This window comes from Oncorhynchus mykiss, chromosome 25 (assembly GCF_057628025.1).
Source record: "Oncorhynchus mykiss isolate SJ-2025 chromosome 25, ASM5762802v1, whole genome shotgun sequence".
Classification (NCBI taxonomy): Eukaryota; Metazoa; Chordata; class Actinopteri; order Salmoniformes; family Salmonidae; genus Oncorhynchus; species Oncorhynchus mykiss.
Window position 1 is genome coordinate 51,858,955 of NC_143046.1, and position 26,091 is coordinate 51,885,045.

General features: G+C 43.2%; 1 protein-coding gene across 2 annotated transcripts; it reads left to right on the forward strand.

The window, feature by feature from the left end:
* The first annotated feature begins 263 nt into the window (after positions 1 to 263).
* On the forward strand, positions 264 to 16,712 carry grhl3 (grainyhead-like transcription factor 3). Of its 2 annotated transcripts, none has more exons than XM_036962967.2 (15): positions 264 to 452; positions 4,152 to 4,263; positions 4,371 to 4,435; positions 5,249 to 5,525; positions 5,724 to 5,812; positions 6,058 to 6,208; positions 6,873 to 6,984; positions 7,299 to 7,393; positions 9,148 to 9,306; positions 9,484 to 9,565; positions 10,095 to 10,225; positions 11,374 to 11,500; positions 11,696 to 11,781; positions 11,919 to 11,983; positions 15,344 to 16,712. In XM_036962967.2, the coding sequence occupies exons 1-15, from the start codon at positions 280 to 282 to the stop codon at positions 15,459 to 15,461; spliced, it is 1,842 nt and encodes a 613-aa protein (XP_036818862.2). In that variant the 5' UTR covers positions 264 to 279; the 3' UTR covers positions 15,462 to 16,712. The 2 variants fall into 2 exon arrangements, with proteins under 2 accessions (XP_036818862.2, XP_036818863.2); XM_036962968.2 differs by having other exon boundaries at positions 275 to 452; positions 5,727 to 5,812.
* The last annotated feature ends 9,379 nt before the right edge of the window (positions 16,713 to 26,091 follow it).

Sequence of the window (26,091 nt, forward strand, 5' to 3'; positions counted from 1 at the left end):
TTCCTGCAAAAACTCTTTGGTTTATCTCTCTAAATAAGAAGCATTTCACACCTTGGAGAAGCCAATCTCACTATTTTCTTTAAATCTCAATGAGATGCGTGAAACGCTGCCCAGCATTGTCCTGATAAGTACCCACCACTCACACCTGGTTTCTCACCAGCACTGAAACAGTTAACCCATCTACACCTGTCCTATCAGGCACCTGTCTCCAGAGCCCTCGGCCAATCAGGAGTGAGTGAGGAAAGCTCCCTGTCGGCATGAAATAAATGTTGGGAGCCAATGTGGACAGGAATCAAACAAGCTCACTCAGCGGGACAAGTCTGCTTCTCTCTGCTAAGACTGGCTGACAGCCTTTCACAAGAACACACAAACACATACACACTAGAGGAGACTTTACCTGAAGAAGCCCGAGATCTACTGTCTTGGAAAGGAGTCATGACCAAAGAGATTGAGTAAGTTGACAATTTTTTCTGTGACATGCTATGTTTCATGGGGTTGGAGTTGGTGTTTCATGCTAGAATGTGTTATTTAAGCGAAATGTGTTTGGACTCGTAATAATTCATTTTATTTAAACGCTTTTAACAAAACCCAAAGTCACTTTATATACACAAGAAAACCAGCAGGATAAAAATAGTTAAAATCACACGTTAAAATAAGTAAGTATATAAAAGAACACTAAACATGATGACAGACTAACCAGGGAGAACACTAAACAGGATGGCAGACTAACCAGGGAGAACACTAAACAGGATGACAGACTAACCAGGGAGAACACTAAACATGATGACAGACTAACCATGGAGAACACTAAACATGATGACAGACTAACCATGGAGAACACTAAACAGGATGGCAGACTAACCAGGGAGAACACTAAACAGGATGGCAGACTAACCAGGGAGAACACTAAACATGATGACAGACTAACCAGGGAGAACACTAAACATGATGACAGACTAACCAGGGAGAACACTAAACAGGATGACAGACTAACCAGGGAGAACACTAAACAGGATGGCAGACTAACCAGGGAGAACACTAAACATGATGACAGACTAACCAGGGAGAACACTAAACAGGATGGCAGACTAACCAGGGAGAACACTAAACAGGATGACAGACTAACCAGGGAGAACACTAAACAGGATGGCAGACTAACCAGGGAGAACACTAAACATGATGACAGACTAACCAGGGAGAACACTAAACATGATGACAGACTAACCAGGGAGAACACTAAACATGATGACAGACTAACCAGGGAGAACACTAAACATGATGACAGACTAACCATGGAGAACACTAAACATGATGACAGACTAACCATGGAGAACACTAAACATGATGACAGACTAACCATGGAGAACACTAAACATGATGACAGACTAACCATGGAGAACACTAAACATGATGACAGACTAACCATGGAGAACACTAAACATGATGACAGACTAACCATGGAGAACACTAAACATGATGACAGACTAACCAGGGAGAACACTAAACATGAGGACAGACTAACTAGGGAGAACACTAAACATGAGGACAGACTAACCAGGGAGAACACGAAACATGATGACAGACTAACCATGGAGAACACTAAACATGATGACAGACTAACCAGGGAGAACACTAAACATGAGGACAGAAAGTGAACTAGATAGAGGATTTAAAGACAAGACGACAGAGAATTCCGGTTAGCAGGTGTGAAGAGCTGTGTCTTTTAGTGTGGACTTGAATTTATGTATGGATTGCGAGGTTCTGACATGGAGAAGGAGGGACCTCCAGAGTTGCACTGCTAAAAGCCCAGTCTCCCATGGAGCGGAGACTGGCGCGAGGGATGGTGACGAGGCCAGTGTCAGAGGAGCGCAGTGAAGAGGTGGTAGTGTAGGGGTGCAGGAGGTCAGTAAGGTATGTGGGCGCCAGTCCATTAAGTGCTTTGTAGGTGAGCATGAGCAATTTGTTGAGGGCGATGTGGTCCCAAGGTTTGGTTTCGTGTGAGGACCCGTGCAGCGGAATTTTGATATGTTGAAGTCTGTCCCGTGTTTCGGCGTGGAGCCTGTAGAGAATGGCGTGGCAGGAATCCAAGTGTGATAAAAAATGTAAAAAAGCGTGAATGAAGGTTTCAACAATGGGGTCAGTGAGAGAGGGTCTGAGTCGTGAGATGTTATTGAGTTGGAAGAAGTCTGATGTTGGGGATGTTCCCGGATGTGGGGTTGAATAAAACACTGAGGTTGTGGAGTGGATGGTGCAGCCATCGATTCGCATGTTGACCCCGTTTCCTGATGAGGGAGTTGGGGGCCCATGAGCATGACCTCTTTTTTTTGTCGTCGTTTAATTTGAAAAACCATCCACGTTTTCATTTCAGATAGTCGACAAGAGAGGGGGGGATGTAGTGGAGTTAGTTTTTCATCTGGCCCCAATCTGACTTGTGTCTTGTGGTTTAACTTCCAAGGTGAAATGCAACCAGTCGTATAGTCAAGTGTGTTGGTTGGTTAGAATGACAGATGTAAGGCCTTTGGCTGAAACTGCTGTTGATTCTGCAACATTCTCCCCTCCTCTTATAATTTTCATCTAAACTTTTCTGCCGAGGGCCAGAATAGAAAATTATGCAAGCGTTGACTTGTTCATTCATCTTCTGTTGTACAGTAGTTTGAGCCACTTAGACTTCCAGAGAGAGGGTGAGAAATCAGGCACTCGGGGCCCCCCTTCTCTTTCTCTCTTTACATTGTGTAATGAGACCCCCATGTGAAAGGTGTGTTTTTAGAAAAGTGTGTGTCAGGTTTCTCCATTTTATATTTGACATTCTCTCTCTCCCCGCTATGTTGTGAATTTAAGCCGGCTCATGATTTAAACTGGCCTGTCCATAAGCCGTGTTGACTCTAACCCAGGGGGGTACAACACACAATGGGGGAGAGAGAAACGGGTATCCCCCGAATGTGTTGGAGGGGCTGGTTAATGACAATGTGTAATGAGTTGAATTACATAACAGTGTAGTAGGGAAACTCTAGACCGGGATTCTCTATTGTAACATCTGTATTGGGCATTATTTAGGGAAAGGAGAGTAGCTAATGAGATATTGTGGTGTCATAGTGTACTGAGGTGAGTGAGCGTACAGGGAGAGACAGGTGTATTTTAGAACAGTGGTGGGTAGAAGTTTTTTGAGGTGAAGCATTTTAGTAAAACAGTTGTATGGAATTATATACGACGTATAGGTGATCACACAGTCTTATTTGATGCTAATATACCTTATTGTGACAGTCATTAAGAGTTTGGGTTGGAATCGCAACAGCGTAGGTATTTTTCTTGCCATTCTCCCTCTCTCCTAATCAAACATAGTCGGCTGTCAATGCCTGGAGTCTTCCTCTGTTGTTAGCACATGATGTGGTAGCCCATAGGTAAATCTGCACTGTTTGCATGCTGGCCATTTCAGGGCCACTTACAGGAGAAGGCTTATTCCCATTCCCAGTAGCCAGGGAATTCCCAAAACAAATCCTGCTTTTCTCTCTGTTTATCCTGGTCTGAGGAGTAACTCATCCTTCCCCCAAATCCCTTGTTTTGTTTCTGGCCTTTTGGCAATATTGAAACCCAGGGACTCCCAGGTGAGCGCTCCGGTCCGGAAATGTTTACTTTAGAAATCGTTATATGTTCCTAGGAAGGGAAAGGCTCAAATCAAAAAAAGTTGTTTCTTTCTTTCCTGAAAAAACAAACACCATACAGTTCTGAGGTAACGTGATCATTTTGAGGTCATGCAAGGCATGTTTGTGTGTACATGAGCTCTTGGCCCCTGGCATGTTGAACTTCTCTGACACTTGCAACCAAATATGATTAAGATCTGTGGTTTTGCAATCGAAACCCTCCAGAGGCAGGTATGTGCAGTGCTTAAGGTTGTCAATAGCATGCAGATGATCACACCATAAAGCCCTTGCATTTCTAATACACCGGTAAAGAGGCACTTCTATAGCCAAAACATGCTCATTGTTGCCTTTCTAATATATTATTGTATTATTTAAAAAAAGAAGAGGAATTTAATGACTAAATCCTTCACTGTAATGCCACATTCTGAATGGGAAGCCTACCATTTTGACCTGTAATAAAACTATAATGTAAGTTTATTCATGTGTTGTTTCTCCTGGCCCTGTTTGCTGCAGGACTCTGGGACTGGTCCTTCAGAACGAGAGCTTCAACTACCAGCGCTACAATAACTACATCATGGACTCCTGGGCCTACACAGACAGCCTACTCGCATATGACCAGTGCAAGGTAACTGTGCGTCTGTGTGTTATACCACCTGTTTAAGTTCAACTTTGAGTCCTGTGTATAGATATTGTGCTGTATCAGTACTCACGGTTGTTGTTTCACTTTCACAGACACCCAAAGAGCAGAAGATGGTTGCATGCAGCCGAGGCAGTAGTATGTACAAGCCATCAGAGAGGTAAGATTGACTTCTGAGCAATTATTAACACTACCAAGAGTATGGACTTGATTGAGAGAGCCACCTGTCAATCTAGGGAGAGAGGCACTAAAGGGGTGTGTTTATGGCACAGATAAGGGGGTAAAGGGATTTTAAGTGGTTGCCGGGTGGTATTAGGAGTTCCCATGTCATGAAGTCAAGCCCATTGACATGGAGTCAAGCGGTAGAGGCAGGGCAGGGCTTTGGTGAGGTTAGAGTTGGGTGAGCTGGTGGCTAATCCCCATGTCAAACAGAGCCCCAAGGGATTATGGGCCGTGGTACACCTCCTTCTCATCATTCTCCTCCCTCCCCCGAACAACACTCTGACTCACAAAGGAGGAGAAGCAGCCCCAGCTCTGCCGCACTCTCACCCTCTCTTTTGTCTGGGTTGAAAAATGGCCACCGTCAAACACACCCGTCAGTCCCACAGAGAAATTTATAGAAAGAGAGAAAACATTCCAGGATTAGGCCGTAAACAGTTCCTGCCCAGCTCTGGTTAGTTCACTTTCAGTAGCATTAGTGGGCTCTGAGAACTAAACTGGCTTTATTAATGTTTTATTGACTTTGACGCCTAGTTTTACAGTCTGTAATTGTGTGCATGTGTGCTGCTGTATCTGCTACTGTATAAAAGAGCTGGAGTTTATTTGAAGGAAGGAAGTACCTTTGACAATCAGTGTTTCGCGCGAGAGTACTATTTGTCAAACAACCCCATTGATTTCATTGAGTGTTAATTCGAAGGGGTGGCGAATTGGGTTGGTCCTGTATCTAAACTCCTTCCCCTCCCCCCCAATCCAGGACTATGATTGGCTCCTCCCCCGAGCTGGTCTCCCTGGAGACGCCAGCCAACATTATGAAGCTGCTGTCCGAGAACATTTCCTCCAACCACCCCCAGGAGGCGCTGGAGCTGAACAGCAAGCTGTCACCCCTCTGTCCCCCCTCTGTTCTCCAAAACCCTCTCCCTCTCACCCCCAGTGCCGACACCTACGACAAGCAGGTCATCAACAACATCTTCGACTCCTTGCTCTCCCAGAAGTGGCCCACAGAGACAGCCTTCCCTGAGGCCACCACTGAGGTAAGCTTACAGCACCAAGAAGAGTAGCCATCTTGTTTTTTTGTCTAAATCACAACTGGTGTTGACCTTTGTACATTTTCATCTCTGGCAATGTCTCATCTTCCCCTTCACTTCTAGTTACCCTCCCTCCATCTCTCTCTTTCTTTTTGTCCTTTTCATATTCCCTCTTCTCACATTTTGTCTTGTGTCGCCCTGAAGCAGACTCTACCCTACAGCGATCCCTTTGCCGAGCAGCACAGCCCAGTTTACTCTGACTCTTACAGCAAATCCCCTCCAGAGAGATACAGGTAGCTATTTGCCCCCCGAGAATCAGATCAAATTATGACACCTGTGTGATGACTTCAAAGTCATCACGTCCGCTTGAACACTGAACTATTGTACGCCCAGTATCGCTAATACTTATTAGGCTAAAGATAATGAATATAATTGAGCTTTGTGTAAATTATAAAGCAATGGGGGGGGGGGGTAAAATTCCAATAGCAAAGCATAATGCTGTGCACTAACATTCTTCTCTGTTCTTTTCTGTCTCCAGGAACACTTTCCAGTTCATTCTGGGAGCCCCTCAAGCCATCCAGCACAAGTCGTCCGAGCTGCCCATGGTTTACCTCAACAAGGGCCAGTTCTACCCCATCTCCCTTCAGGGGGTGGACAGCTCAGCCAGTCTGATCCCCAACAAAGTCAAGGTGAGTCGAGCTTTGATGACATCACCCAGGAACATTTCCTCTATCCATAGGATGTTCTGTCTGACACAACCCCAGTGAAAGTATGTTCCTTAGGAATCTCCTGAGAAAAAAATATATATATCTAGGTTCAACATTGTTGACTGTTTGAAGCAAGTCATGGTGAATTGGGGTGGGAAACCTTTTTCTCTCTTTCTGTGATGAGTGATTTCGGGTTTGGAGTTCCGCCAGGCACAGTACTCAGGCCATTGCATATTTCGTCTGGCGGGGCCAAACCCAATGCATGTCAGCCAGTTAGTCAGGCCCTGAGTTCTTTGTGACTAAGTCAGAAGGAGAACAGGGGGAGAGGTGTGGTGCCAACGGCCTGGGTGACAACCCTCTCTTTTGTCAAGTAAAAAGAGAGCACACACAAGCCCTGCTAATAGTTGGTGACAATACCAGGAGAGAATTGAGGATTTAGAATTATGATAACAGGGCCTGATGTCTGAATGAAACGTGCCCAGTTGTGCCTTTCTCAAAGTCGACGACGCACCAACAAAGACGTATAACCTATACAAAATGTACCTTGTCTGATGGCTCTCGCTCTCTCTCTCTCTCTCGCTCTTTCTCTCTTTCCCTATTTTCTCTTCTTTCTCTCTCTCTTTTGTTTGTGGCTCTCTTTCTCCAGACGGTGGTCATGGCGGTGTTTGAGAACGACAAGAGCGCAGAGATTCAGCTGAGGTGCTGGAATCACTGGCACGCACGGCAGCCGACCGTTAAGCAGAGAGTCATTGACATCGGTATGGCACCGCATCTTTGACCGTCTGTCTACACACAAACACATGTATAGCATAGAAACAGACAGTTACAAGGCTTTCCCCGTTGTCTTCTCTGAAGAATGTCATGGATAAATGCCATAGGTCAACATCTACAACAACAAATGCCACTGACTGGAAGATTATTATTTTTTTTATCAGTTGTTGTTTTTGTTGTTGCTTTTTGTAAGCCTGTATCTATTCTGAGCAGATAACCACTTCAATGAAAGACAATAACAATTCCAATGGTTCCAGAAATTTCTCTGAACTAAATCAATATCTTTCTATTTATCTTCTAGCTGACTACAAAGAGGTATTCAGTGGCATCAGCCACGTGGAAGAGGTGGCCTTCAACGCTTTGTCCTTCATCTGGAACCCCAATGAGGAAGCTAAGGTAAAAGCAGCGAGGAAACTGGAGCAACAGTGGAAAACACGCACACTGACACTCACACAGATGATGTCGTAACGCTTGGCGCACCCCTATTATGTACCTAGCCACGCTACCCATTGAGCTGAAATGGGGCGATGAAGGAGCGCTGAGGGTTGGGAGGGGAGGAATCCCTGGCATGCGGCTGCCCCGGTGCAAGGGAAGAGCGTCACGTCGAGAGTGCTTACTGCTCACTGCCCCCCAGGGCATAAGGGTGGGGCAATAAAACTCACTGCAGGTGAGGGAGAGAGAATGAGAATGAGAAAGAGAAGGGAAAGGACGGGTTGGAAGGAATGAGAGAGAAAAACTCCTTTTAATAAACACGGAAGGCACTTGTTGTCACAACCATCCCTTTCCACTCCTGGCCCCTCACAATAGTATGTTCAAATCAATGCCTCTCATATCCTAAAACCTTACCAAGACCCAACCAGTGTGGAAACATTCTAGACTTTTCTGCTATACTGTACTTCTGTACATTTGTCCACATTGGAGGGGGTTTACAATCCAAAAAGGTGTCATTACACCATGTGTCCATAGACTTCTAGTGTTTGTTTTGTAAAAAAAAATGTGAATTGTGTCAACGCCACCAATGTTCCTTATAGGAAACATCGCTGCACTCTATACTCCTCTGTAAACTGGTTATCTCTGTATACCCGTCGCAAGGCCCACTGGTTGATGCTTATTTACATTTTAGGCCTCACTCCCCCCTATCTGAGATATCTACTGCAGCCCTCATCCTCCACATACAACACCCGTTCTGCCAGTCACATTCTGTTAAATGTCCCCAAAGCACACACATCCCTGGGTCGCTCCTTCACTGCAGCTAGCGACTGGAATGAGCTGCAACAAACACTCAAACTGGACAGTTTTATCTTAATCTCTTCATTCAAAGACTCAATCATGGACACTCTTACTGACAGTTGTGGCTGCTTTGTGTGACATATTGTTGTCTCTAACTTCTTGCCCTTTGTGCTGTTGTTTCGTGCCCAATAATGTTTGTACCATGTTTTGTGCTGCTACCATGTTGTGTTGCTACCATGTTGTTATGTTGTGTTGCTACCATGCTGTGTTGTCATGTGTCGCTGCCTTGCTATGTTGTCTCTTGTCGTGATGTGTGTTTTGTCCTATATTTTATTTATTTTATTTTTAATCCCAGCCCCCGTCCCCACAGATGGCTTTTTGCCTTTTGGTAGGCCGTCACTGTAAATAAGAATTTGTTCTTAACTGACTTGCTTAGTTAAATGAAGGTTAAATTTAACCGATTTTTAAGGTTCCAATTGCTGTGCAAGGACCTTTAACCTTTTACTGCAGTAGGCTAAATCAGGGTCACACAGAGTGTTTCTTGGTAGTCTTAAACAAATCTACAGTGAAACAAAATATACACCTCTCACACATGGTTATGGGCCTACAAAAAAGAAGACAACTGTACCATGTCAGATATAATGTTGAAATGTATTCAATGTTGAGTTTGCATCCCAATATTACACTTTACACACATCAGAGAAGACTGAAATATAGCAAAACCGTTTGACATCGATACACCGTATTTTCTGCGGCTTTTAAAAAATAATGTTCATTCATTATGAATAACATTTCACCCATGAGGCCACTAGGTCATTTGACGACAGGAAAGTGCTACTGGCCAGCATAACTGTTCTAGAAAGTTCCAATTCAACTGTTGTCTGATATCCTGTGTAACCCTCTTCTTCTCTCTCCTCCAGGTGTACATTGGCATTAACTCTCTGAGCACAGACTTCTCCTCTCAGAAGGGAGTGAAGGGGCTTCCTCTCAACCTCCAGATCGACACATATGACTTCAGCAGCGGCACCAACCGCCTCATCCACAGAGCAGCCTGCCAGGTCAAAATCTTCTGCGATAAGGTCAGTGAAGATCTCTATCCACTGTGCTAGCTATGCTCATCCATGACATAAAAATAGTTTTTGTTTTTTGTTGTTGTTTGTTTTTAAAGAAATGCACCTGTTGTACGGCTGACTCATTTGTTAAATGAGGAGTAAAAGTGTCAGAGTGGAGCTTTGACCGTCTGTCTTTTTCCTCAGGGTGCAGAGAGGAAGATGAGGGATGAAGAGAGGAAAAGGAGCAAGAGGAGGGTCAAGACAGTCATTGACTCAAGCAACAACAGTAAGTCTACCTCAGGCTCTTATTACGAATATAATGACAGCCTACGACATCCACCAACAAAATAATCCACCGATACATCATGTTGTGTGTCAGAACATGCAAATAAGGAATTTAATTACAGTTTGGGTATCTTTCATCAGTTTGTTTTTATCGTGAAGCTTGGCCTTCCCAAGTCCAATTCAACTCCATTGCGTGATTGAAAATGTACTCTGACTAGATCAGCAGTGGAGCAAGACACCAACCCAAGCAAGAAATACATCCTGTATTTTAAGTCTGTGATTGTAATTTAACACCTCATGGGTTTCTAACAAAATTTAGAATTTTGGGATTTAGCCCCATTTGTATGAATAGCATCCGACTCTTTCTTAAAGAGAATAACTAGTGGTGCATTACAATGTCATAGAGCCAGTTTCCGACACTCAGGTAAACCTTACTCATAGACTAAAGAGCACCCGGTAAACCAGTCCTTTATACCTTAGGCCAGTCTGTAACGCCAATTCTAAACCAGTGTTCTCCTCTCCCTCCTCAGCCAACAAGTCAGTAGTGTCCAGCTCAATGGGAAGTGGCAGCACCTTCTTCAAGACCCTGGAGGACCACGTCACCAACCCTGTCCTCTTCATCCCAGAGATGCACCTCTCCAACATGCAGCGCTGCAGCCTGGTAGGTTCCCTCCCCCCATCCACTCCCCCTTTATTTTCCTCTCTTCTCTTTTCTCTCTCTCTCTCTCTCTCTCTCTCTCTCATTTTCTGGGATTGAGGGATCTTGGAGTTCACCACCACAAGAGTGAGTTGAGTCATGTTCCCTGCTATCCCTGGACTGTAGCTCCAGGCTGACGGTGCACAGAGGGGGGGGGGGGGGGGGGGGGATAGTGTGGGAAAAAAAATGTTGTGGGAAAAGTGGGTTGGGATGGGAGAGTGAGGAGAGACAGACGCCGAGATCAGACGATCTAATTGGTGGGTCGTTCAGTTTCCTCGACTCGAAACTCGACTCAAGTGTGACTGACACACGGATTAACCTGCGGGGGCTTAGACAAAGACACACACACACACCTGGCACACACACACACACACACACACAAGTCCCCCTTTTCAGTGTTGTTGACACAAGCCAGTGGAGGTGGTAAGGGCTGCTGTCCTGACAGGCCTTTAGTTCCCACAGTCTGGGCTTTAGAGAGTGGGGAAGGAGAGTGTGTATGTGCTCAGTATGTCTAGTAAGGTCTGCATGCCAGTCCCTTTCCAGCCCTTTCCAGTATTATTTCCCTAGTGTTAATGAACACACACTTATTAGACAGTACGTAGATTATATACATCTTCACAGCTTTAAGAGAGGAAAGCAAGGTAGAGATGTGACCTAATTCAGGCTAATGGTGGAGGGGGTACCTTGTATTTTGGAGGTGGGGGGGGGGGGGGGGGGGTTACAAGAGTTGAGTATCGTAAATCATTCCATCGCTCAAAGAAAATGTCTTCGATAACTTTCTTAGGAAAAGGTCAGCTTCTTTAGAGGGGAGCGACATCATCATGACTCGTAAAAGAGTCTGGAAATGTTCTGTTCTATATAATATACAATGTGACTAGCTGACTGGTTGTGAGACAAACATCTCTGAACGTCAGACAAACGTCTTGTCTGGAACCTTTTATCTGTCTGCATCTGCATCACCATTCATGTGCGTATCGACAGATTCGTGACAATAACATTCATGCTCATGACTGTTACAACCATGCAATGACTGGGGATGGGAAATGAAGCAATAATATTCTACGGAGGAGTTGTACCTAATAGTTTTACATATCTCCTATTTCTCCGTGTAGGCACCCCCCACAACACTGGAGGAGGTTGAAAAGAGCTCACTGAAGAGACTTTACCCTAATCGACTGGAACAAAGCAATGGTAGCCCACCACCAAGCAAGCAGGCCAGATGCGAGGAGCAGCAGCGAGGTAAAGAAGAATTTCTGAATTGAAAATAATGTACTTCCTGTATTGAAATGGAATTGGCTCAAACCCAAACCTGTTGTACAGAGAATACATATAGTATGAGGCAATTAATAAGTGGTCAATATGCAAAACAAAGCCCTGCTGTGGTCCTTGTCTGGCACACACAACCTGAAGTATTCTGTTACCTTGCTTTTGCAGTGCTCCTGTACGTGAGAACCGAGTCAGAGGAAGTGTTCGATGCTCTCATGCTCAGCAGCCCAACCCTGAAAGGCCTAAGACAAGCGGTAGGTAGTACACTCATGATACTTGTTCCTTCCTTACCCAACCTTGTTGTCATCCTCCAAGCATCTCATCCAGCAACCAGGAGAAGATACCGTGGGAGTTGACCGTGACACTCATCTTTCGTTTGTTCCTTTCTCAGATTTCTGAAAAGTACGCCATGCAACAGGACACCATTGGGAACATCTACAAGAAATGCAAAAGAGGGTAAGTTACTTTTTAAACCAAGGCCCTGCATTGATCTGTGTCTTCTTTTGGGGGGGGGGGTTACATCAGGAGGAATAAGTGTTAGCATTAGCTATGCTACATAATTACCAATAGTATTAGCATGTAACAATAGCAAGATACAGTAAGTTGAAGGGACATTTTTCGGATTTGATTAAAGGAAAACTCCACCCAAAAAGAATTAGTCTATTGTTGACATAGTTCCAAAAAGTTTTACTTGCCAGCAATCATGTTTTCAAGATGCACTATATATACAAAAGTATGTGGACACCCCTTCAAATTAGTGGATTTGGCTTTTTCAGCCACACCTGTTGCTGACAGGTGTATAAAATCGAGCACACAGCCATGCAATCTCCATAGACAAATATTGGCAGTAAAATGGCCTTACTGAAGAGCTCAGTAACTTTCAATGTGGCACCGTCATAGGATGCCACATTTCCAACAAGTCAGTTAATCAAATTTCTGCCCTGCTAGAGCTTCCTCGGTCAACTGTAAGTGCTGTTATTGGGAAGTGGAAACGTCTAAGAGCAACAACGTTTCAGCCGCGAATTGGTAGGCCGCACAAGCTCACAGTACGGGACTGCCGAGTGCTGAAGAACGTAAAAATTGCCTGTCCTCGGTTGCAACACCTCAGTACCGAGTTCCCAACTGCCTCTGGAAGCGACATCGGCACAAGAACTGTTCTTCGGGAGCTTCATGAAATGGGTTTCCATGGCCGAGCAGCCTAAGATCACCATGCGTAATGCCACGCGTTGGCTTGGTGTAAAGCTTGCCACCATTAGACTCTGGAGCAGTGGAAACACTGTTCTCTAGAGGGATAAATCACGCTTCACCATCTGGCAGTCTGATGGACGAATCTGGGGTTGGCGGATGCCAGGAGAACGCTACCTGCCCGACTGCATAGTGCCAACTGTAAAGATTGGTGGAGGAGGAATAATGATCTGGGGCTGTTTTTCATTGTTTGGGCTTAGTTCCAGTGAAAGGAAATCTTAATGCTACAGCATACAATGACATTCTAGATGATTTTGTGCTTTCAACTTTGGCAACAGTTTGAGGAAATCGCTTTCCTGTTTCAGCATGACAAAGTGAGGTCCATAGAGAAATGGTTTGTCGAGACTGGTGTGGAAGAACTTGACTGGCCTGCACAGAACCCTGACCTCAAACCCCATCAAACACCTTTGGGATGAATTGGAACACCGACTCCGAGCCAGACCTAATAGCCCACCAATCTGACCTCACTGATGCTCTTGTGGTTGAATGGAAGCAAGTCCCCGCAGCAATGTTCCAACATCTAGTGGACAGCCTTCCCAGAAGAATGGAGGCTGTTATAGCAGCAAAGGGGAACCAACTCCATATTAATGCCTATAATTTTGGAATGAGATGTTCGACGAGCATACTTTTGGTCATGCAGCATATAACTTTCAAAATACTGAAATCATCCCTGTATAATGCTGCAAAATGCATGATACGGGATGATTTCTGTATTTTGAAAGTTACATATCTTGGTAGGTTGAATCTAAGTTGAATCTTGCTTGAATTTTGGTCTTTCCTCAGTAAGGAAGGCAACTAAAGTTGACAGACCGGCTAGGTGAGCTAGCTAGCTCTGTCTCCTGGAATGTGATAATTGCAGCTCTTCCAAAAAACACAGGATGGAAAGATTTTAAAACTAGGCTGGATGAGTCACCCTATTCTTTTACTTTACAGTATTTATGTTCCTCTAATCTGATCTAACCATCCCATAGCTACACCAAGAAGTGTTCTGGTCTATTTACTTCAGAGTGAAAAGAGGGTGGCACCTTATTGAGCAACAATGTGGAGGCCAGGTGGTTGACATTAAATAGGACTAGCCTTTGAAAAAGAGCTGGTCTCCCTATTGGCAGCATGTCAACCATGAAATTAAATAATGGTGGCCATTTTGTTTTCAATGCTTGCGCCAAAGGCTGTGTCCGAAATCGATCTTGCCAAATACTTACTAAAATGTCCTACTATGTACTAATTCTACTACATACTATTTAGAATGTACTGTTTAGTAAAAACGAATGCAGTTATCAACAAATATCAACATACTAGGCTCACCCATCCTGAGAACCTGTCATCTAGTGTGCAATTGCGTTGATTCCCGCCATTCGTTCATTTGGTCACAGCGCGTCCGCTTATTTCGTTATCGAAGGTCTTTATCAAACACATGCAAGTCTGGAAAGACAATTCTCTTCCTTAATAGTGTGCAGCAAGTTCTACTAGATGAAAAGCAGTAATGAGTATAGCATCCTGGCATTTAAATCTGCAATATGTCACTTTTTGGGCAAACTGATCAAATTCACATAGAAATGTGAGGTATATTGATCTGTCATTCTCATTGAAAGCAAGTCTAAGAAGTGGTAGATCTGTTCTATGTGCACTATTTCTATGGTTCCCCTTCTTTTATATTTGGTGTTGTACACCAGCTTCAAAAAGCTGAAAATACAATATTTTTGGTTGTTGAAAAAAAAAAATTCACAGCACTTTAGATGGCACAACGATTCTCTACACTTGCTTGTTTTGTCACATTAACTATTTGAATTTTAGCAACCAGAAAATGGCAGAACTGTTTGTGCATATTGCACCTTTAAACCATACTCGATTTTAGACATTTCGCATACTATAAAACATACTATTTTCGCATGACTAAAATGCCTTCTATTTAGAATGCAAGTATATGTATGCGTATTTGGACGTCACCATAGTCTTTGGGGAAAAATTCTGTACTATTCTAATTTCATAGTGTACATCGAAGGTCTTTATGTTTACTGATTAGGTGACATTTCCCTAAGCTTCAGATCTACTACTAGTAGTAAAGTAGGCCTGTTGTAGGTGTCTTCACACAAGCATTCATACCAATGAAGATGTGTAACTAACATGTTCCGAGGCAGTGATCTGTTGAAGCTGACTTGATGGAGTAGATCACTGTCACCTAGAATGTTTTGTGGTTATTCTGTCACACTGCCTGAAAGGCTTTAATAACTTTGACTGAAGTTGAGTTTGCCCTGGGGGTTTGAATGGAGAACCCAACAGGTTATGTCTCATTCCGCTTATAGTGTTCTATCAGTCCCTTCCCTCCGGGTAGCGTGTGCAGGCAGTTCGCTTGATTATCAACAGAGCTTTACTTACGGTAAAGACGGGTTGCCCTATGGGAAAAGGAGTCTGGCCTGATAAATTGTCTGCAGTGTTGAGGGAATTGTAGGCTTCTCACTCTTGTTTCGTGACTACAAAATGTATCAGCCAGACAGCAGAAAACTGGTAATTTACATAGCATGTTCCCCCCTACAAAGACATTAATCTGTTATTTGTCTGTTTATTTTTCAGGATTTTCGTCAACATGGATGACAACATCATTGAACACTACAGCAACCACTCAGCATTCCTCATAGAGATCTCTGAAATCATGTGCGGTCAGTTCCAGGTCACTCTCATGGAGTTATGAAGAGAGGGGGCGGACATTTTTGATGTTCGGCCCACCCCATTGCAAAGTGTGGCCAATCAAACTGCCTGCCGATTTCTACTTTTTAAGCACTACTCTGTGAGAGACTCTATTGGCTAGCCCAAGATGGCAAAGACCAATGAGGCCAAAGAAGACAATCTACACCCACCATTAGTTCAACCATCGAACCAACTTCAGACCAAGAGCTTTATACCAATGCCAGTCACTGCCTTTGTAAATACAATTTAAACCCCTTATGACTTTTTACTGTAGTATATATTTTATAACAGAGCGATTCTGATGAATTATGCTGTAAATATTTTATGTAAATAGAAATTAATATGTCATATGAGTGATAGTATAACCCATTTTCCACAAACATCCAAAGCTATGTATTTCCATTTCAGGAGACATACCGTCCATGTATGTTGTCAACTTTTCCAAAAGACTGCCCTTCTTGCTGCTTTTCATGTACTTATAATTTCTTCCAAGGGATCTCAAGTAATGGGAATTATGCCATTGTGTTGGATTATATGTTTTTCACTATATTACAGATGTGGGATCTTAATTTGTGCCAGTTTGCTACAGCAGGAAAATAATCCTGCAGCAATAGGGAATGTGAAGTATTATGTGGATTATAATAAATTGACATTTTTGTAGGGGTTGATACATTTTGCATAAGGGAAAATCAAGTGGAAGCAAACTTTAAAAACCCTTTTTAAACCTCATACACTACGAGTTTAAAATGTCCTGCATTGCAGGAAAGTGCTCCTGCAATAGGGTGATCAATTAAGATCCTACATCTGTGTATTTCTCTGACCATAATGTTTGCTATTATAGTGCTACAAATAGTATAATGCTGTAGCCTGTTAGTTTCACACCCCAGAATTCTCCAACCAGGGACTTTTTTTAGAACCAAAGTCACACATTTCCCACTTCGGCGAGTATTGCCTTCACAAAAACCTGAGTGGCCTTCTTTCATAGAGGACTATACACATTTCTAGGTTGTATTGTAACCATCACATTTTTCCCCTAAGGACCTGTGCCTGAACCACTTGATATCTGATCAACCCCTGTCAAAATCTTTCAGTTGAGTTTACTTGTATGTTTTTGCAACATTTCAATTCTCTATCTATATCCCTGTAATGTATATTATGATTTTAGCATGGCGATCCTTTTGTATTGATACTCTTCTTAGTTTTTTTGTTTTGAAAGAATATAAAAAATATACGAAATAAAAGATGTTGTCTTTTAGTGGTTTTAGTATGCTAAAGTTTGAAGATGACTTAGAATGAATTCACTTCAACTCAAATCTTACTGAATGATGACATGATAAGAATACTCTAGACCAGTGCAGGCCTATAGCACAGGCCCTTTCCAGCTAGCACGTAACGTTCTGAGAACTATATGTTTCTTCCAGGTTGGTGAGAACGTGGTTGTCCTATGTTTATTTTGAATACAACCTTCCCACAACATTCTCGGAACCATATGTTTCTTCGGTGGAAATGTCAGTTAGCAGTGTTAAGTCTTATTGAAACATGTTCTCAGAACGTTATTTAATTACCTTCAAATAACCAATCATTTCTGTTCTCAGAACCTCCCTGCAACCAGAAAATGAACGTTCCCAGAACAGGCAGAATTTTCACTTTAAAAAACGTTCAATTTTGCCGGTCAGGAAATGTATCACAAAAACATACTTCCCCACAACTTCCAAGGAACCAAATGTGCTAGCTGGGTTAATACCAGACAGATTGCTCAAAAGTGACTTCAAAATTGGACGTCTATCCATGTCCTCAGGACATTGGGAATGCCTTTAAAACCGGCTACTAGGGGCAACAGTGAGCTCTGTTGCCATAAAGTAGGCTTGGGTTTTGCCGTTAATCCCATGACTCTGGATCAGAAGGTTCAGTGTTCACTCCATGTTTTTTTTGTTTTAGACCTATCCCAAACGTTATCCCTTAACCTTACAAATTTGACATTTGGAGCAACTTCAACATTTGATGTTTTGAGAAATGGAATGATACTGAGCAGGAGGACTCTGAAGGAGTCAAACCAGAGTGTCAAATACTCTGAAATTTGATGTTTGGAGAAACATCTTATTCTGCAGTGAGACTGTGAGAGCTTGTTGCTTAATACATGTACACGTGTGTGTCTAGTCCTGTCTGCTTATTTTATATCAGCCATCACAAACCAAATTCTTATTCTGTTAACAATAAGGTTAAGTATCTCTATCATCTTGAGTGTGTGTGTATACATGAGTGTACTGTATGCATGAGTCTGTGTCTATGTGCACGTGTGTGCCTGTCTGTCTGTTTAGCCAGTTTATTGGATGAACCCTCTTGCCTCTTCCTTATCCTTACCGGTTTGTTCCAGCATGCAAGCTGCTTCTAGTGCGGACACAACTTATATAGCAGGCAGCACACGTACCTATGTGGAGTGTTTGGGCATCCTTCACTGGGTACCAAAGACGAGACAGAGAGTGGGAGAGGGGGAGAGAGAGGGAGATGGAGAGAAAGTGAAGAGAGAAGAATAAAAGAGAAGCGAAAGACAGCAAGAGCGGGTTTGTGAATCCAGTGGGTACCAGAGATGAGAGAGACAGAAGGAAAGAGAGAGCGAGAGAAATATAAGTGAGAGAGAGAGAGAGAGAGAGAAGCTGGATGCACACTCGGCTACATCTGAAATCTAACACAGCCATCCTCCCGTGACCCGTGATCGAGACAAGAGAAAGAGGGGAGGAGAGAGAGAGAAAGGATAAGAGATGCATAGGGCAAGCATAGGATCCTACTAGAAGGAATAACGTAAGGAGTACAGACGGACAGAGGATGAGCAGGCAAGACGTGGAGCCCGCTACTACCTCACCTGAATGGTACGTGTGTCCTTCTAATTCGGTTTGGCTTACAGTGCAATCAATATGACAGCGAATGAGGGAAAGAGTGTGTGTGGATGTAGGATGTCTGTGAATCATAGAAAATTTTGTGAGAAACTAAACACGCTTAGAGAGAGTATTGAGTCGTCACAATGATACGTATATAATGACGAGATGGTCAAGTCTCATGTCTAACAATGGGATTCGCTGTCCTCGGAGAGGAAGAGGCAGAAGAGACGAAGTGAATACCATGTGGGGCCATTCTAGCCAATGAGAAGGAAGATAGTGTGAAAAACAGGCACACCACCGTATAAAATAGTTTTTCTAAAAGTTGCCGGTATGCCACGTGTGTGTACTTATATTAGTACATTCGTAACAACCTACACATCACAACACTTCTATTCAATCAAATAAGCCTCACATAGCAAATAAGCTATTACAGTTTCTGGGGACCAAATTCGACATTCTCTCATGGACCTCCATACAAAAACGACTCGCTTGGTGGGCTTTTTTTTTTTTTTTTAAACGCCACCTTCTGGAGGAGACCGATTGTGGACCGAGGTTACCCTTTTCGCTTCACCTCTTCCTCTACCTCGCATTACTAATAGTTTCCCCTGATTATTATTCTGAAAGTTGCTATGCCAACTTCTGTATCTTATGTAAAATGTGTTCTGCTGCTCAATGTCTTAGGCTGCATTTACACAGACAGCATTTACACAGACAGCCCAACTCTGATCTTTTGGCAGAATATCCGAATGGGGCTGCCTGTTTAAACACAGCCTTGGAGACACAGGTGTCATCAGGGGCCGCATTTGCTCATTTGTACTTGATCATCTCTGGGTGTTCATGAAGGTGAGCATGTCAAAAGAATGAGAGGGAAAATGATAGAAATTACTTTTAAAAGTTTGGAACTTTCTATGATTCAAAATAGTAAATTACAGTGCCTTGCAAAAGTTTTCATCCTCCTTGGCATTTTTCCAATTTTGTGGCATTACAACCTGTAATTTAAATGGATTTTTATTTGGATTTCATGTAATGGACAAAATAACTAAATAAGATCTGGTACCTTCAGAAGTCATGTAATTAGTTAAATAAAGTCCACCTGTGTGCAATCTAAGTGTCACATGATCTGTCACGTGATCTCAGTAACTGTTCTGAAAGGCCCCAGAATCTGCAACACCACTAAGCAAGGGGCACCACCAAGCAAGTGGCATCATGAAGACCAAGGAGCTCTCCAAACAGGTCAGGGACAAAGTTGTGGAGAAGTACAGATCAGTGTTGGGTTATAAAAAAATATCTGAAACTTTGAACATCCCATCCATTATTAAAAAATTGTAAGAATATGGCACCACAACAAACCTGCCAAGAGAGGGCCGCACACCAAAACTCACGGACCAGGCAAGGAGGGCATTATTCTGAGAGAAAACAAAGAGATCAAAGATAACCCTGAAGGACCTGCAAAGCTCCACAGTGGAGATTGGAGTATCTGTCCATAGGACCACTTTAAGCCGGACACTCCAGAGTTGGGCTTCACGGAAGAGTGGCCAGAAAAAAGCCATTGCTTAAAGAAAAAAATTAGCAAACACGTTTGGTGTTCACCAAAAGGCATGTTGACAGACAACAGACAATAGGCAAGCAGCTTGGTGAGAAGGCAACAACTGTTGGCGCAATTATTCGAAAATGGAAGAAGTTCAAGATGACGATCAATCACCCTCGGTCTGGGGCTCCATGCAAGATCTCACCTCGTGGGGCATCAATTAAGGAGTGGCTCCGTAAGAAGCATCTCAAGGTCCTGGAGTGGCCTAGCCAGTCTCCAGACCTGAACCCAATAGAAAATCTTTGGAGGGAGCTGAAAGTCCGTTTTGCCCAGCGACAGCCCCGAAACCTGAAGGTCTGTATGGAGGAGTGGGCCAAAATCCCTGCTGCAGTGTGTGCAAACCTGGTCAAGAACTACAGGAAACGTATGATCTCAGTAATTGCAAACAAAGGTTTCTGTACCAAATATTAAGTTCTGCTTTTCTGATGTATCAAATACTTATGTCATGCAATAAAATGCAAATTAATAACTTAAAAATCATACAATGTGATTTTCTGGATTTTTGTTTTAGATTCCGTCTCTCACAGTTGAAGTGTACCTATGATGAAAATTACAGACCTCTACATGCTTTGTAAGTAGGAACACCTGCAAAATCAGCAGTGTGTCAAATACTTGTTCTCCCCACTGTATTTCTATCTTACCCTGCCTTTCTAAGGTCTTCGAAAGCCAAATCAACAAAAAGATTACCGACCATTTCGAATCCCACCGCACCTTCTCCGCTATGCAATCTGGTTTCAGAGCTGGTCATTGGTGCACCTCAGCCACGCTCAAGGTCCTAAACGATATGTTAACCGGCGTCGATAAGAAACAATACTGTGCAGCCGTATTCATCGACCTGGCCAAGGCTTTCGACTCTGTCAATCACCACATTCTCATCGGAAAACTTGATAGCCTTGGTTTCTCAAATGATTGGCTCGCCTGGTTCACCAACTACTTCTCTGATAGAGTTCAGTGTGTCAAATTGGAGGGCCTGTTGTCCAGGCCTCTGGCAGTCTCTATGGGGGTGCCACAGGGTTAAATTCTTGGGCCGACTCTCTTCTCTGTATACACCAATGATGTCGCTCTTGCTGCTGGTGAGTCTCTGATCCACCTCTATGCAGACGACGCCATTCTGTATACTTCTGGCCCTTCTTTGGACAATGTGTTAACAACCCTCCAGATGAGCTTCAATACCATACAACTCTCCTTCCGTGGCCTCCAAATGCTCTTAAATTCAAGTAAAACTAAATGCATGCTCTTCAACCGATCGCTGCCTGCACCTGCTTGCCCGTCCAGCATCACTACTCTGGACGGTTCTGACTTAGAATATGTGGACAACTACAAATACCTAGGTGTCTGGTTAGACTGTAAACTCTCCTTCCAGACTCACATCAAACATCTCCAATCCAAAGTTAAATCTAGAATTGGCTTCCTATTTCGCAACAAAGCATCCTTCACTCATGCTGCCAAACATACCCTTGTAAAACTGACTATCCTACCAATCCTCGACTTCGGCGATGTCATTTACAAAATAGCCTCCAAGATCCTACTGAATAAATTGGATGCAGTCTATCACAGTGCCATCTGTTTTGTCACCAAAGCCCCATATATTACCCACCACTGCGACCTGTACGCTCTCGTTGGCTGGCCGTTGGCTTTATACTCGTCGCCAAACCCACTGGCTCCAGGTCATCTACAAGACCCTGCTAGGTAAAGTCCCCCCTTATCTCAGCTCGCTGGTCACCATAGCAGCACCCACCTGTAGTACGCGCTCCAGCAGGTGTATATCTCTCTGGTCACCCCCAAAACAAATTCTTCCTCTCCTTCCAGTTCTCTGCTGCCAATGACTGGAACGAACTACAATAATCTCTGAAACTGGAAACACTTATCTAGCTCACTAGCTTTGAGCACCAGCTGTCAGAGCAGCTCACAAATTACTGCACCTGTACATAGCTCATCTATAATTTCGCCCAAACAACTACCTCTTCCCCTACTGTATTTATTTATTTTGCTCCTTTGCACCCCATTATTTCTCTCTACTTTGCACATTCTTCTACTGCAAATCTACCATTCCAGTGTTTTACTTGCTATATTGTATTTACTTCGCCACCATGGCCTTTTTTTTGCCTTTACCTCCCTTATCTCACCTCATTTGCTCACATTGTATATAGACTTATTTGTCTACTGTAATATTGACTGTATGTTTGTTTTACTCCATGTGTAACTCTGTGTTGTTTTATGTGTCAACCTGCTTTGCTTTATCTTGGCCAGGTCGCAATTGAAAATGAGAACTTGTTCTCAACTTGCCTACCTCATTAAATAAAAGTGGAAAAAAAAGAAAGTTTTGAGACTGGGATGAGGTTCACCTTCCAGCAGGACAATGACCCTAAGAATACTGCTAAAGCAACCCTTGAGTGGTGGTTTAAGGGGAAAACATTTAAATGTCTTGTATTGGCCTAGTCAAAGCCCAGACCTCAATCCAATTGAGAATCTGTGGTATGACTTAAAGATTGCAGTACACCAGTGGAACCCATCCAACTTGTAGGAGCTGGAGCAGTTTTGCATTGAAGAATGGGCAAAAATCCCAGTGGCTAGATGTGCCAAGCTTATAGAGACATACCCCAAGAGACTTGCAGATGTAATTGCTGCAAAAGGTGGCTCTACAAAGTATTGACTTGGGGGGGGGGGGGGGGGGGGCATGCTGTGTAGCATGCTGTGTAAATCAAATGATACAAACCCCTTAAAAAATTGTTTTAATTCCAGGTTGTAAGGCAACAAAATAGGAAAAATACTTTCGCAAGCCACTGTAATAACATTTCTGGTGAATATGTCACAGTTGCCAATACCTGCCAGAGTGAAAGTGTAAAGTAGGTTAAAGTAACTGTCCCAAGAAATCTAATTTTTAAAAGCTCATTCTGTTAACTCATACCCAAATAAAGTTGCTGACTCGTCCTTTACTTGCAGAAAAAACACTGTTTCAAATAATGCTTGAAATCTGCTTGCAACATGACATGATGTTCTTTGTTTAGAAGCAGTTAGCTAGAATGGTGGCAAACTTAGCTATACCGAACAAAAATATAAATACAACATGTAAAGTGTTGGTGCCATGTTCAATGAGCTGAACAAAAATAAATACATGTTTTTTTTCTTATGCACTAAAAGCTTATTTCTCTCACATTTTTAGCACAAATGTGTTTACATCCCTGTTAGTTAGCATTTCTCCATGTGTAACCACACCAGCCCAGAACCTCCACATCCAGCATCTTCACATGGCTAAGACCAGCCACCTGGACAGCTGATGAAGGTGTGGGTTTGCACAATCGAAGAATTTCTGCACAAACTGTCTCAGGGAAGCTTATCTGCGTGCTCGTTGTCCTCACCAGGGTCGTGGCCTGACTGCAGTTCAGCGACGTAACCAACTTCAGTGGGCAAATGCTCACCTTTGATGGCCACTGGCACGCTGGAAACGTGTGCTCTTCACGAATGAATCCCGGTTTCAACTGTATCGGGCAGACGTATGGCGTGGTGTCGGCGAGCGGTTTGCTCGTGTCAACGTTGTGAACAGAGTACCCCATGGTGGCAGTGGGGTTATGACATGGGCAGGCATAAGCTACGGCCAATGAACAAAATTGCATTTTATCGATGGCAATTTGAATGCACAGAGATACTGTGATGAGATCCTGAGGCCCATTGTTGTGCCATTCATCTCATGTTTCAGCATGATAATGCAAGGCCCCATGTTGCAAGGATCTGTACACAATTCCTGGAAGCTGAAAATGTCCCAGTTCTTCCATGGCCTGTATACCAGACATGTCACCCATTGGGCACGTTTGGGATGCTCTGGATCAATGTGTACAACAATGTGTTCCAGTTCCCGCCAATATCCAGCAACTTCGCACAGCCATTGAAGCGGAGGGGTACAATATTCCACAGGCCACAATCAACAGTCTGATGAAGCCCATTGGAAGGAAATGTGTCATTCTGCATGAGGCAGATACTGACAGGTTTTCTGATCCACGCCCCTACCTTTTTGTTTAGGTATCTGTGACCAACAGATGCATATCTGTATTCCCACTCATGTGATATCTATATATTAGGGCCTAATGAATTTATTTAAATTGACTGATTTCCTTACCTGACTCACTAAAATATTTGTAATTGTCGCATGTTGAGTTGATATTTTTGTTCAGTGTAGCTGGCTAGCCAACAAGAAAGCAAGTCAAGGCAAATCCTCCACACAGCCATCTCGCCATTCCCTTCTATTTCAAATCCTGTGGTTTGTAGCTAAAAGTTGGATGTCAAGATGAAACCTATTTAGCTGTTGTTGACTGCCAAAATAAAAGAAACACTTGAGTAAGTGAGGGATACAAAGTATATTGAAAGCAGCTGCTTCCACACAGGTGTGGTTCCTGAGTTAATTTAGAAATGCAAACAAACCATCATGCTTAGGGTCATGTATAATCATGCCCAGTTGCCCATTATTTTGGATGGCATGGCTAGAAGAAGAGATCTCAGTGACTTTTAAAGAGGGATCTCAAAGGAGCAAAGGGGATTTAAAAGGTGTGTGTGTCTCACTCACCAGATCTCAATCCAATTGAATACTGAGACAGAGTTTTCCACCACCATCAACAAAACACCCATAGATTTCCAGACACTTGTAGAATTTATGCCAAGGCGCATTGAAGCTGTTCTGGAATATCGACTTAATTAATATTGTAATTCATTTTAAAGACCCAGTGCAGTCAAAATTCAGTTTCCTGTGTTTTGCATCATATTGTACAAAAGCTGATGATACGAACACTGTAAACGTCCAATGTTTTTTAACAGTGATATTTCCTGATAGTTGCTCATTGAAAATACAATCTACACAAGACATTCTAATCGGCAGGTTTGCATGGGCAAGAGTTTCGTTTTTTGTGAGATTATCATGCGGTAAATAGACCACTAACAAAGAGATTTCCAAATCTCTCTGCCAATAACAGCTAGTTTCTCATTTCACCCTCCCCACCACTCCCAAACAGTCCTAGCAAAATTATTGATACATTTTAGCAAAAAAAATAATTGGGGGGGGGGGAATATATTATTCCATTGTTACCCAGAAATTATTTGATGTTGATATAAAAACCGCGGTATTGGCCCTTTAAGTCATATTTCACAGATATCTGGAACACTGGACAGCTACTTTAATTGGTCAACAGCGGTCATACTGTATGTGCTGAATTTGTGGTACATATCATCCATTATTCAGTGATAATGCCAGGATCAAAAAATAAACGACAACGATAAAGCCAGATGCTGATAGTGAAAATGTCACTGCCCAAGTGCCCATGTTCACTCAGGGCTAGATTCTATCAGATCCGAGCTAGCCGACACCCACGTAGGGGTTGTTTTGGCCGTGTCTGAGTTGGACCTAGATTTAGAGCTGTCAAATCCACAAGCGGCTCCTTACGCTAGTTTACCGCGGACACGGCTATTGGATGCAACAAAACCACCGACTTTATAATCCGACAAATCTCATGCAGTCTCATTAGAATCTCATGCAGCCTCATTAGAATTTCATGCAGCTGCGCTACAAGTTCAAACACTTACATGCGCGATGCTCTATTGTTTAAGACAGATAAGACTGATGGGCTATAAATCCCCCATCAACTAAACATGAAAACCTGCATTAGCCTACACTTTATATCGCCATTTCAAACTTCTAACTTGGTAGGAATAATAAGGGAGTGTCTTGACCCGAGAGCAGCCGCTCACCTATTTGTCTGCTCATACCACAGTTACACCTCCAACCCCACCAAAACATCCACTATGTGGACGAATGCCAATGCAGGTTAACGCTCAATCTGATGGAATCGAAGCCAGTCACAGGCAGGGCTCTAAATTAATATTTTTCATTGGTATCACTGGTGCTCCGCATTGAAAGTTTGGAGCACTCATAAGAGTTATGAACACCACAAAATATTTAAGTGCCTTTGAACGGGGTATGGTAGTATGTGCCTGTCCAGAACTGCAATTCTGATGGGGTTTTCCACACTTAACAGTTTCCCATGTGTATCAAGAATGGTCGACCACCCAAGGACATCCAGCCAACATAACACAACTGTGGGAAGCATTGGAGTCAACATGGGCCAGCATCCCTGTGGAACGCTTTCGACACCTCATAGAGTCCATGCCGACAAATTTAGTCTTCT